General features: G+C 35.0%; 1 protein-coding gene across 8 annotated transcripts in view; it reads left to right on the top strand.

Annotated features, from left to right (window-relative positions):
• PELI1 (pellino E3 ubiquitin protein ligase 1) overlaps positions 1-12,934 on the top strand; it is a 135,960-nt gene that overhangs the window by 108,160 nt on the left and 14,866 nt on the right. For 7 of the 8 annotated variants that reach the window (XM_072768605.1, XM_072768603.1, XM_072768604.1 and 4 more), the window contains one exon: positions 12,401-12,539. In XM_072768605.1, the coding sequence (XP_072624706.1) occupies positions 12,469-12,539 (71 nt within the window). In that variant the 5' untranslated portion in view covers positions 12,401-12,468. Of the gene's footprint in view, positions 1-27; positions 184-12,400; positions 12,540-12,934 lie in introns of those variants that run through there. The other variant, XM_072768602.1, reaches the window with a different exon arrangement.

Below are 12,934 nucleotides of genomic sequence, written 5' to 3'. Positions count from 1 at the left end.
ATTTTGCGTAACACAGGCCCACCCACACACATTATGAGGTGCTTAAGTGAAAGAACACTGAGCAGACAGCTATCAGTGTGTGATTGCAAGTGTAATTGGGAGATGCTTTAATACTGTCTGGATTTTATCTGCTGGTGAGAAGATTGTTTATCTAGCTTATGCTGATAGCAATGGAATAAAGAGGTAGGTATTCTGTAGCTTACTTTTAAGTGCCACATTGTCAGTGGTTCAGGTTGTAAGTGGAACGATTTGAATCATCATCAGATTGCTTGTGTTTAATTTTTTCACATTCAGCTTTAGAAGTTGTTATGTATGAAATTACATTTCCATCTGTCTTAGGGAAAGGGTTGAATAAATCTCTAACTTCAAGGTTTTTGTGGTTTTAAGGAGGCTTTACACTGTTAATCTCACCTCCATCACTCTTTAAAAAAATATCTACAGGTGTTTATTGCCTGTTAATTGTTGGTCAACAGAAACATGAGAATTCTTCATATGTAATATTTTTCTAATCCAAGCTAAAATATGTAGTGTTTTTCTTTTACATCTTTTAGAACTTAATGTTGTCCTTTGTTTTCTTTTGAATTATTAAATTTGTGAATGGTGTTGCTTTCTGAAGAAAATTGTTTGGAAGCCAAAATGATAGTGCTGTCATTGTACTTTGGTTAGCCATTGACAGCTTATTCAGAATCTTAGTTTTTGACCATAAATCTCTTCTTGAGGTCCTCTCAGAGATCTAGGCCTTTGAGATAACTATAATTTACTATGTAGACACTTTCACAAGGTAGGGAAAAATTACCAAGTTTTTTTTTAATTCTGAGTCTTGCTTTATACAGATCTTAAGTAATGTTCCTACCCTGAATGTTCTGTTGTACTTCCTCTGATACGATGGGAAGAGGTTTAATAATTTTTTTATCTGATGTTTGATGAGAGGAGACTTTTTCTACTATAAAATGAGTTCCCAGTATTCTTTTCTAAAACATATATGATTTACTTTTCTTTTTATAGGAAATTTATTAAAAACGGAATGTTTGCTAGAATACTAACGTGTTGCCCAATAATGTGTGTCAAATTTTCTGATCTGTTTGTGAAGGGGAAGTACTTGCTCATTTTGTACTCACATGTATAAAATGGAAGAAACAAGAGAATAGTTGCTAATTAGGAGGATAAATTGATCATAGTAATTTTGCATAATTGGGATATTTGTAATGTGATAACATAGCAATAATTAGAGGAAATTTGTAAGAATACCTGAGCTATATATATGTATCATTTTCCTAATGAAAAGGGTTAAGTAGGAATATCACACTGAGTGATTTAAAATATTCACTCTGCTAAAAAATAGATGTTCTTAGCCTCCCACACACAACGTCTCTAAATTACTGCTATAAAAATTTATGGGGAAAACATTATGATTTGGTCAAAGAAAGATCAGCTGTTACTTTTGAGGACTTTTCATGAACCAAAGAGAAAACTAAAATCCTCATAAGATGAAAGTTTTGTTAGTGAGATTAATAATAGTTGTCACCTTTTAATAATGGCCTCTTTCTATAAGTAGCTGACCTCACTGTTAGAAACAGTATTGGAGATTCATTTGTAATTTGAATTTTCAACTACATTTTCCTTTTTCCATTCCTTTTTAATAGAATTTATAATGGAATTATGAAACTATAAAAGACTTAAAGTTAACTTTGCTATAAGAGCAGGGACTACATATACTACATCTGACTTGACTTAGGTATACTGTTTTTCCCCTATTGAAAATCAAACATTTATACAACATTCAACCTTGAAACTAATTGCAATAGTTTTTGAGGCCTTGATTGTATTTCAGGGCATGTTACATATAACAAGTAGTAGAAAACTTTGACATCATGAAAGTTCTAGTTATCTACAAAGAATAGATTATAAACATTTGTTTAGATACTAAGAAATAAAGATGAGTCTCTGAGAGAATAAATCTAAAGTGATGGAACAGTATTAAGTATTAGACCTACTTTATGCCTAACTAAATACATACTGGGTATTTAGCAAGTGCCTTTTTAAAAAAAATTTTATATTACATTAGGTCCTTGAAAATCCCTGATATAAACCCTCACAGTTTGAGTAATTTTAAGAGACCCCAAAGTCTTTTACTTATGTACATAGTGAACCAAGCAGATGGCCCAACATCCAAATCTTAAAGCAGCTTTGTTCTCATTCAGCCCTGGTGACAAATTCTATGAAGTGTGGAAAATATTGTCACCATTTTATAGGTAGTAGAGAAAATCATGTGCTACAGGCTAGGTTTTACAGATTTGAGAATTCATGAAGGGCCATAGATGTAGCCCTCATGACTATCAAGGGCCAGAATTCTCAGGCTTGGTCCTAGGCGGCCACAGCTTAGACTTTCATAATGTCTCATCTACTCTGAAGAAAACACTATCATAATGAAATAATTTAGTGAATAATTCAGGAAAGTCCTTGACTTTCGAGATTTTCAAGATTTTGTTTGAATGAAATATAGTGGAATTACAGTTTGATGCTGGCTTTTTCCTAACTCTTCTTCCTCCTAGCTCCCCTTCTATTCCTTTTCATAAACTATTTAAGATGAGGTTTCATGTGTGTAGGTGGACAGAACTCAAATTCAAACACTGTAAAGATTTCAATTTCATGTAAATGTACATATATTAACTGAATTCACATGTATTAACTGACTTAATCTTGAGAACAACCAAATGAGGTAGACCCTATTATAACCCTGACTTTATAAAGAAAAATAAATGTAAATACATTAATTCAGAAGCTATGGTATTATTGCTTATACAGGGTGTTTTCTAATAAAGCCACTTAATGATATTAATAGTAAAATTGTCCTTCTCTGTCATAACTTTCTTTTCTTTTAAAGAAAAATCCGTGAAACATAGTTCTCCAAAATTCTGATCGGTATGGGGAATGAATCACTTTGGTTCTGGTATCAGTTTGTTGAGTGGCCACGCTTGTAGTAACAACCTCCATGACCTTGGGGGCTATGTGGATGGGCAGTTTCCCATCAAAGAAAGGACAGGAGACCTGGGAGGCACCAGCACAACATAGAAATATTATACCTTTAGGTTGTGAGAAGGCTGAAAGGAGGCCAACTTTAAATCTTGCCGCTGAACAGACTCAGCCACAGCCACCCAGGTGCCCCTGTTGCCTTTTTAAAAATTCATATAGCTTGGTCACTGTTTCAATAAAAATAAGGACTAGAGAAATATTCTCTTTCTGGGAGTAATTTAACTGTTGGAAATAATTATTACATAATACTCTTTTTGGAAGGGCCCATAACCTACATAAGATTAATATGGTTTACTCCTGGAATATAAAAACATGACCATAGACTCAGAGTTCCATGTTTTAATCTCATAGTATACATTTAAAGTGGTTGGAAAAGAAACCATTTTATTCATTTTTTCTGTGTTTAAATTTTATCCGAGGGACTTCTAAATTCAGCTTTAAAAAATTCATTGAATTACTGAGAAAATTTAAATGGCTAGTCAGTATTAGTTTATGCCCATTAGGACAATATAGCATGTAACATGTAGCATGTAAACTCTTTAATATTTTATAGTAGGAATAGTTGGGGAAATTTTTTTGTTTGTTGTTTAATTTGGTTTACCACCTTAGTTCTTTCCTCTGTACTCCCCCCTTACAATGTCCTTTTAAACTCAGCTATTTTAGCAGTTCCAGCGAGCTAGCTAGTTTGAGTTGTAACTTAGCTTTCTTATCTATAAAGTAAGAGTTGTAATAGTTCCTACCCCATAAGGTTGTTCTGAGGATTAAATCAGTTAATACATGTAAAGTGCTTAGAACAGTGCTTGGCACAGAGACAGAACCCAGTATGTGTTAGCCACTCACTATGAAAAAAAAAGGTAGCATAAGCATGAGTTGACTGCCAGTGTTTGGTGCTGACTTTAGAAAATGATAGAATTTTCCATGAATATACTTTTATCCAGTGTTTTTGTTCCAAATAGTTGTCAAATCCCACTGAATTTGCTGCTTTCTGCAGACTTTTGTTTGGGATTTTAGTGGTTAAACCTAAGGGGATTTCTGGTCTTGTTTTCTGAGAAGCATACTCTCATTTTAGGAACTTTGGTAATCTGAAAGGGTTGCACACAGGCCAAGTATGGGCCAAGACAATAAAAATATTTGAAGGCTTATTTGTTTTGTGTCTTTTAAAATACATTTCTAGGTGTAGGGAATTAAGTGATCATTTGAAGTCAGCCAATCAGGAATACTGCCCTACAGTTTTTTTCTTGGTTATTACTTTTTAGGGAGTGCATGAAAGCTTCTGTCCATAAGCTGTCTTCACTCACTTCTAATATGTGTTTTTCTTTCCGATGGTATCAGGAATTTGCCTTAGTGTAATACCCTGCTTTTCACCTTGGGCTCCTTTCTCCCGTTCTATTTTTTAAACAACCATGCAAAGTCCACTTCATTTACTAAAGTTTTTATTGTTGGTTGCTACCAGGAAACAGGATTGACAAATATAGTGAAGAGTGAGGAAGTGACAGTTTCAAACAGTCTCCAAAAACACTAGTCATAGTTGCATAGTTTTTACTAGTCTATACTGGAGTGTAACTTGTTCAGTTTATTTTACCCAGATATACTTTCTAGTCTCCTTCCTAAATGGGCCCATAGTAGGGCCGCTTATTCTTATTTAGGAAATAGCTCCACCCTGTCTTGTGTGGGATTTTATTGATGGTATCAGAAAACCCAGACTGCTTAACTTCTAGGAGCCACAGTGTCTCCATTTATAAAAGTGAGGATAAATATACTTGATATAGTTCTGATAGAAATTAAATGAGTTAATATATGTTGAATTAATATATGGGTTTCAGTTCTGGCTTTGCCAGAGATTACCTGTTTGGCCTTGAACCCAGTAAGTGGCCTTTCTGACTAACACACTCAGTTCTCTTATCTGGAAAATGGAGTTAATAAGACTTTCCTATCTAATTCACAGGGCTATTGTGAGGGTCAAATAAAATAACCTTATGTGAAAGCTCTTTGCTAATTAACATTCTGTGCAAGTGCAAGATAGACTTTAATCCAAGGTTGATTCAAGTTGACACCCTTTTTGATTTAAAAAGATTCCCCTATGCTTTCCAAAGCTTACTTTTAATTTCTCTAGATTTGAGTCCCCTAGGTCAAGAAGATATTTGCTTATCTGGCCTTCACAGATTAGCCCTTCTCTAAAGTCAGACTACCCAGTAGAGGCCTATAAGATTATTTCTGTGGCCACCCCAGCTCCAGTTGAAGGAAAGGGTTCTTTCAACCACTTAAGAGACATTGCTACAATATTAAAATATTTTAAGTGCACAGAAATATTAATAATTAATCACTATCAAGGTAAGATGATAGTTCTTCAGTTTTCATTTCCAATCACTTTTACCAATTCTAACAAAATACTGAAACTACTGCTACCTTCTAAGCTACTGCCTTTACTAACATAAGGCTTAGTAATAACCATTTAAGACAGTAATATGGTGACATAAGAAAGCAAACATTTATTAAATATCTTACTATGTGCCAAGCACTATGCCAAAAATAGAGGAAATTCCCCTCCTAAAAACAAACTGTCATCCTCAATTTGAGGTTAGAAGAGTGGTTCTCTATAGGGTGAAGGGTGGGAAGGTGACATTTTTTATCATGACAACTAAGGATGCTCCTGGCATCTAAGGGGTGTAAAGGCCAGGAGTGATACTGAACCTCCTGCAGTGAACAGGCCAGCCACCCCACAATGTCAAAATGTCAGTAGTGCCAAAGCTGAGAAGCCCTAGTTTAAAGAAACAAATACTGCCCACGTGAAAGATTTTAACTGTTTTCCAATCAGGATGCAAATACGGTGTCCCTTAAGTGGTAGAGTATCAGCATGTCATTTGGCTGTCCTCTGGGGAAGACCAAATGTTCACACAGAGGGTGCCTGTACTTTGGGAAGGGGAGCAGGGATGTCACTTCCTCCATTCCTGTATTAAAAAGCTTAAAGTGACTGAAGGGCAGTAGTAACCTCATATTCCTGTTGACTCCATTGTTTCTTCTATCCTTTCTTTCCTTTTATGGAAGAATGCTGTTTATTAATCCTACTGATTGTGAAAGAAGGAAGAAGGTGATTAGATTTTCCCTCTTATCAAAAAGCTGCTATAAATTCACCTCCCTTCAATCATCAGCTTAATTGGTTTCATAAAATGGCTCCACCACAAATATACCAACACAGTTCTGTTTGAGTCATCCTTTTGAAATCAACCAAAGGGGAACTCTGTGTAGATGGGAATCTGTTTCATCAGAGATAATATATGCAATCCACACCATTTTTCACCATAAAGAAACATTTCATGTTTTAAAACATTTTCCTTTTTTTTTTCTCAGCATCCCTTTATGCCTACTCTCTTCCCCACTAAAATAGAAGTGTTCAAAAGTTTAGGTAAATATCTACGTAAGATTGGTTTTGTTCTTTGTTTAGTATTTGTTTTGCTTCTTTTTATTTTTCAGGGCAGGAATTTTGAACTTGTATTTAGTAGGTGGTACGCAAAAGGCTGTTTGCAATATTATAAAATGTGTTATGTTGAGGGAGCAATTTGAACAAAGATTGATTTCCCAGTTTTCCTTTAAGTGAAACTGACAATTATATGTTGTAGACCGTCATTCCTTTGGGAAGAGTTGATATGAAAACAATTATACTTCACTGGCCTTTAAACAACAAATGATTAGAATGTTTTATCAAATTAATGAGACTCCTTCAAAGAAACATATATATTATGGCTCGATTTTTATGTTTTCCCAGCCTACACAGAAAATAACACTGTTCTAGAATGTGTTTCTTTAAAACAGTTTAACTTGGGAAGGTCCCTGTCGATGAGAACATGTTTACTTTCTAAGGATCAAGCAGTTTTAAAATAATAGGTATTATAGAAAACAGCCTTATTATCTTAGCAAGATTTTTTGTCATTTTTTTCCAGTCTCGGAATTAATGGTGCTATTTAATGTTCTTTTTTTTAGATCATCACATTGGTATAGAACCGAATACATGCAGTTAGACCAACTAACTTAATTGAATATCACCTGGTGTAGCCCGTAATTGAGGCATTAGAGTATACTTTATATAGATACCCATTTCACATTCTCAAGTGAATTTAGGAATGACTTTAGGAATTAATTTTGAAGAATTCTATATTCATATTTTAAATCTAGAGAATATACACAGAGTACAAGAACACTGTCTAGCAACTTGGCATTGTTAGATCCTAAACCATTGTGAAAATCATGGCTTTTCAGAACATGTAAAGATTCTAACAACTTCTTTGCAACAGTCACCTATTAACATATATTAGAATTGCACTGAAATGTTCCAGGAGAAGTAGCTGTCATAGCATATGTTATTCATACTTTAAGAATGCCAGTTGTATTATCATTGGTTATATGCCATTTTGAGTTTAAGAAACTGTTTATCTTGGGTCATTTAGGTATATAAACAGTACTAATAAAGTATTTTATTATAGGTTTCAGATTATTAGATACAGAAATAGGAGCCAAGTTTGAGTGTGTTCCTGTGATTGAAACTTTGATATCACTGACAAAATATCCCCAAATCAGGCCTTCTGAGGGATATAAGCAGAGTAAGAATAAGTATAATTGGAAGTCTGTTGTTTTTCTTGGCTAATTTGGTCAAGGGCTCTAGGAAGTATAGAATGGTGGATATATGTTACCCCTACTCTAGTTACTTTTCAAAGCTAAAAATTGTTTCTTTTGCTGTAGAGGCAGTGGGACTAAATCTATAGTCCTATATGTATATTACTTATAAATTCTTATGTTAGAACCAGATGGTCTCATATTTTTTACAGCTCCAAAATTCTCTTTATTCTACTTTAGTCCCACCATTTTTAGAGATGAGGGAACATTGCTTTGTTCAAAGATAGCTAGAACTAGAACATAGGCTAATATTTGCTATCCATGCTATACACTAGTGTCAGCCAAATACGGGCATTCGCATATATCACTTTCAGATTTTGGCCATGTCTGTGTACTTACACCATTTAATACTACTTAAATTGACTTACCTCTTTAAGTAAGTGTTTTTAAAAGGAATATTTTACTACTATAGATGGAAAATTATCACTTCCTAATAATAGAAAGTAGCTCTAAATAGGAGTCCAAATCAAAAGAAAGCCATGTTATTAAAATTTAATTTAAACTTTAAATTTAATTCTTGTTACTAAATTTTTAATTTTTGCTGTTCCTGGTCAGAAATGTATCAAAGCAATGTTTTCTGTTTGATGGCAGTACCTTAATTGTCTAATAAGAAAAGTACAGTTAAAGCTTCTAATTAAGCTTTGCTTAGCTTTTTGTAATGGGTGGCTTCTTTGGAAGGAAAATAAAGGGTATGAATTCTTGTTCGTATATTAAAGTCTGATTTAATATAGATCAGAAGGTCTTATTATTTGGAACCAAAATTGTTCTTTGGTTAATTTGAATTAATTTGTCTTAAAACTCTTAAATTTTTACATTGAAGGTTTTAGTTAGCTTCATATTATTTCTTTTTCTAAATGGAGGATATGATCAGTATATTTTACTGAAATAAAACATTTCCCTGGGGAGAAATTCATCTGGGGAAGTGAGGATTTTATAGAGTATTTGAATGGAGGAAGTACGGTTTTTTAAAAAAAGGTATTTATTTAAAATAATTAAATTTTTAAAAATTTAAAAACTAGTGTTTGAATTGCTGGTCTAAATGTGTGTGCCAGGTACAGGGATAGAAGAGGGTCAAAATGGCTAAGGCTTCTCCTTTTACTTGTTCTTACTTATTATTGGGCTACAAATATCTGTGTTGCCTTCTCTCCAAAAGTGCTGCTATAGAGGCTACATTTCGCTCTACTGGTATAGAAAAAGACAAATAGGCATTTTTCATTCATGAGATTCCTATAAAACCTGTTGGTGGAAGTATAAAATCAGGAGACTGTCATGAGTTAGCTCCTAAGAGTTTTGTTGTGAAAAACCTTTGTAACAGGTCTAACAGGAAGACCGTGCAGATAATAGATATAGGAAATAACTGGTCCCATTAAACTGCTGATGAAATAGACATGATAATATTATGGGGATTGTTTATTGTAGTGTTTTTTCTGGCTTATCAGAAGCATTAGTCTTGTTTTTCATATGTGTGTTGAATTTATATTTCTTTTTTGAGGGGGGTAGGGAGCCCGGGTGTGTGGGCAGGGCCCCGGGGCCCAGAAGGACCAAAGCTCTCACAGCCCCAAGTGCCCCCCACCCCCCAGCACCCAGCGCCCCCCCTCTGCCCCCCACCCCCAGCACCGAGCGCCCCCCACCCTCTGCCCCCACCGAATTTATATTTATTAATTAAGCTTTGTTAATTTGAGATCATTGTAGATTCATATGTGGTGATAAATAATACAGAGAGATTCTGTGTACCCTTTATGCAATTTCCCCCCATGGTAATATCTTGCAAAACTATAATAAAATATCACAGCCAGAATATTGACTTTGGTAAAAATACAGAACATTTCCATCACCACGGGGGGTCCTTTCAGTTTTCCTTTTGTAGCCATACCCACTTTTCTATTTCTCCCACCCCTTCCTTAACTCCTAGCAAGCATTTATCTGTTACCCATTTCTATAATTCTGTCATTTCAAGAATGTTACATAAATAAAATCATTTATGTAAAAACCTGTTGAGGTTGGCTTTTTTTAAGATTTTATTTATTTATTCATGAGAGAGACAGAGAGAAAGAGAGGCAGAGACATAGGCAGAGAGAGAAGCAGGCTCCCTGCAGGGAGCCGGATGTGGGACTCAGTCCAGGGACTCCAGGATCACGCCCTGGGCTGAAAGCAGATGCTCAATTGCTGAGCCACTCAGGCATCCTGAGGGTTGGCTTTTTTTTTTTTTAGTTAGCATCATTCTCTAGAAATTTATCCATATTATTTCATATACCAGTAGTTTGTTCCTTTTTATTGCTGAGTACTGTTCCACAACACAGATGTACTACGGTTTAATCATTCACTCAGTCAGTAAAGAACATCTGGATTGTTTCCAGTTTGGGGCTATGAATAAGGCTGCTATAAACATTCATGTACAGGTTTTGTAACATAAGTCTTCATTTCTCTAGGATAAATGCCCAGGTGTGCTGTATATAATTTTCTTAAATATTCCTTTACATACATTTGAAACCACATCAGACAGTGTTGATAATTTTTGCTTTGACTTTCAGACATAATGTAGAAATTCAAGAAAAGGAAAGCTTATTGTATTTACCTGTATTTTACTTACCGTGTTCTTTCTTCTTTTCTGATGTACCAGGTTTCTTTTCTTTTATCGTTTTTCTTCTTAATGAATTTCCTCTGGCCATTCTATTAGAGTATATCTGCTGGTGACAAATTCTCTTTAATTTCCCCTCACCTGAGATTGTCTTGATTTGTCCTCTGTTTTTGCTAGGTATAGAATTCTGAGTTGACAGTTCTTTTCTTTCAGCACTTGAAAAAAATATGCTACCTTCTTCTTGCTTCTATGATGTATTTTGGCATGGATTTCTTCAGGTTTATGTTCTGTGTGGTTTATTTAGCTTCTTGAATCTGTGGTTGTGTGGTTTCTCTTTCCAAATTGGTGTTTTTAGCCATTATTTCTTTGAGTACATTTTCAGCTGCAGTGTCTTTCCTGTCTCCTTGGGTTCCAGTGATACAAATGTTAGATCTTTTGCTGAGGTCCCACAGCTCCATGAAATCTACCTTTTCTTCACTTTCTTTTCTTTTCTTTCTTTCTTTCTTTTTTTTTTTTTTTTAGTCTGTTTTCCCTCTATTGTTCAGATTAGGAAATTTCTCTCTTCCAGTTCACTGATTCTTTATGTCCCTTTTATTCTGCTAGTAAACCCATCCTTAAATTTTTTTTTCATCCTTAAATTTTTGTTTTTCTGTCAAGACTTTTTTTGTTTGTCCCAAATATGTTTGCAATTGCTTATTAAAACATTCTGCATTTTTATCATGATAAATTTAAAATCCTTGTCAGGTAATTCTGATACCTCTGTCACCTCAATTTTGGTATTTATTCATTATATTTTTCTATTTTCTTAAATCTTCTAGTTCTTCTTTTTTTTTTTTTTTTTAATCTTCTAGTTCTTAATACAATAAATGGTCTTCTGTGAAAACCTGGACATTAAAAAAAAAAAAGAAAAAGAAAATCTGGACATTTTGGCATTATGTTCTAATACTCTGGATGTTATATAAACCAACTATTTCCTCTGTCTTTTTCTGGGGAATAGTGGCTGCTTCCTTATTATTGCCAGATAGATAGAGAAGTCCAGATTCCCTACTCAGCCTTCACTGAGTCTCAAGGGAAGGGAATCCTTGTTACGGCCAAATGAGGGTGAAAGTTCAGGCTCCCCTGATACTGCTAGAGTAGAGGTGAGGGCATGTTTTCACCAACATGGTGAAAGTCTTGGCCTTCTACTTGGCTGCCCTGACAATACCTTGGTTGGGAGGCAGGGGGTTAGGCTTCTTCATTATGGCCTCATGAAGTGCATGTTTAAGGCTCCCTACTTGGCTTTTGCTTGTGTGGGCAGTGGTAGGGCCAGTGTTTTCTGTGGTGTTTGGGTGCAGTAGAGTGGTTATTGTTAAAGTCCTCTGTCTTGCTAAGGCTGCCCCTTTCTCATTCCTTTAACTAGAGAGAACAAAACTTTTGGGGTGGCTTTTTTTTATGTCTCTGCCAGTTGACATTTCCAGGCTGCTGGGTTAATCACCTCTAAATCTGGGATATATTAAGCATAAAGAAAACCCAGAGAACTCAGGACTGTGTCATTCCTTGTGCCCCAATGTCCATATCTAGTCTAACTTATCTCTACTTTTCATACGCTTCTTGTGTGTTTTTTTTTTTTTAATTTTTTATTTATTTATGATAGTCACAGAGAGAGAGGGAGAGAGGCAGAGACACAGGCAGAGGGAGAAGCAGGCTCCATGCACTGGGAGCCCGATGTGGGATTCGATCCTGGGTCTCCAGGATCACGCCCTGGGCCAAAGGCAGGCGCCAAACCGCTGCGCCACCCAGGGATCCCGCTTCTTGTGTTTTATATATAATGTCCAGAGTCTATAGTTGTAGTTAGTGGAAATAATAGGAAAAAATACTCCTACACCATCTTCCTACAAGTAGAAGTTACCAAATTTGTAGGTAAGTTACCATCTTACCTACAAGTAGAAGTTACCAGCATTTTTAAACTATTTAAATAGTTGGACCAAATATATAACCACTATTGGGGAAAATGTCACATGCTTTGTATATTATATGGTAACTTTGCATAATACTGTGTTTACAAGACTGCTAGAAAATAACATCTTTATTTAAACTGAAATTCATTGTTTACATTATTAATGAAAACTTTTTTTCCTTTAGGAGATAATGCAAAAGGTGTCCTAGGCTCCTGACCAGTGAACAAAGATTTGAGAAAGACAGCCAAGCTCATGTTTTCTCCTGATCAAGAAAATCATCCATCCAAAGCACCAGTAAAGTATGGTGAACTCATTGTCTTAGGGTAAGTTTTCCCCATCTGATGACACACAAATGGAATGATGTATAGTAACTTTGACATCTACATTAAAACTACTTTTTAGATTGTGTATCCTACCTATTTCCAAAAATGATTAAAGCTACAGGATAGTATTACTTCTAAGTAATGTTGATAATATTAAATCAAGAAACTCTTTTAATCTTCATTTTTATGCCATCTCTTATAAGTGCTCTCATATGCATAAACTTTGCCTCCTCACCTTTACCCACAGAAAGGACAACACTTATTAAAGATGAAAAGTGCTAAGTCTAAATGTCTAACTTAACATTTGACTAATGTTAAGTCTAAATGTCTAACAATAGAATTGTTCTATTTTCTTCCCTATCCCATCTTATAGAAAAGTTTGCCTCAGCTGACTT

Source organism: Canis lupus, chromosome 11 (assembly GCF_048164855.1).
Source record: "Canis lupus baileyi chromosome 11, mCanLup2.hap1, whole genome shotgun sequence".
In the NCBI taxonomy this organism is placed as follows: domain Eukaryota; kingdom Metazoa; phylum Chordata; class Mammalia; order Carnivora; family Canidae; genus Canis; species Canis lupus.
This window is presented reverse-complemented; position numbering and strand designations above follow the sequence as displayed.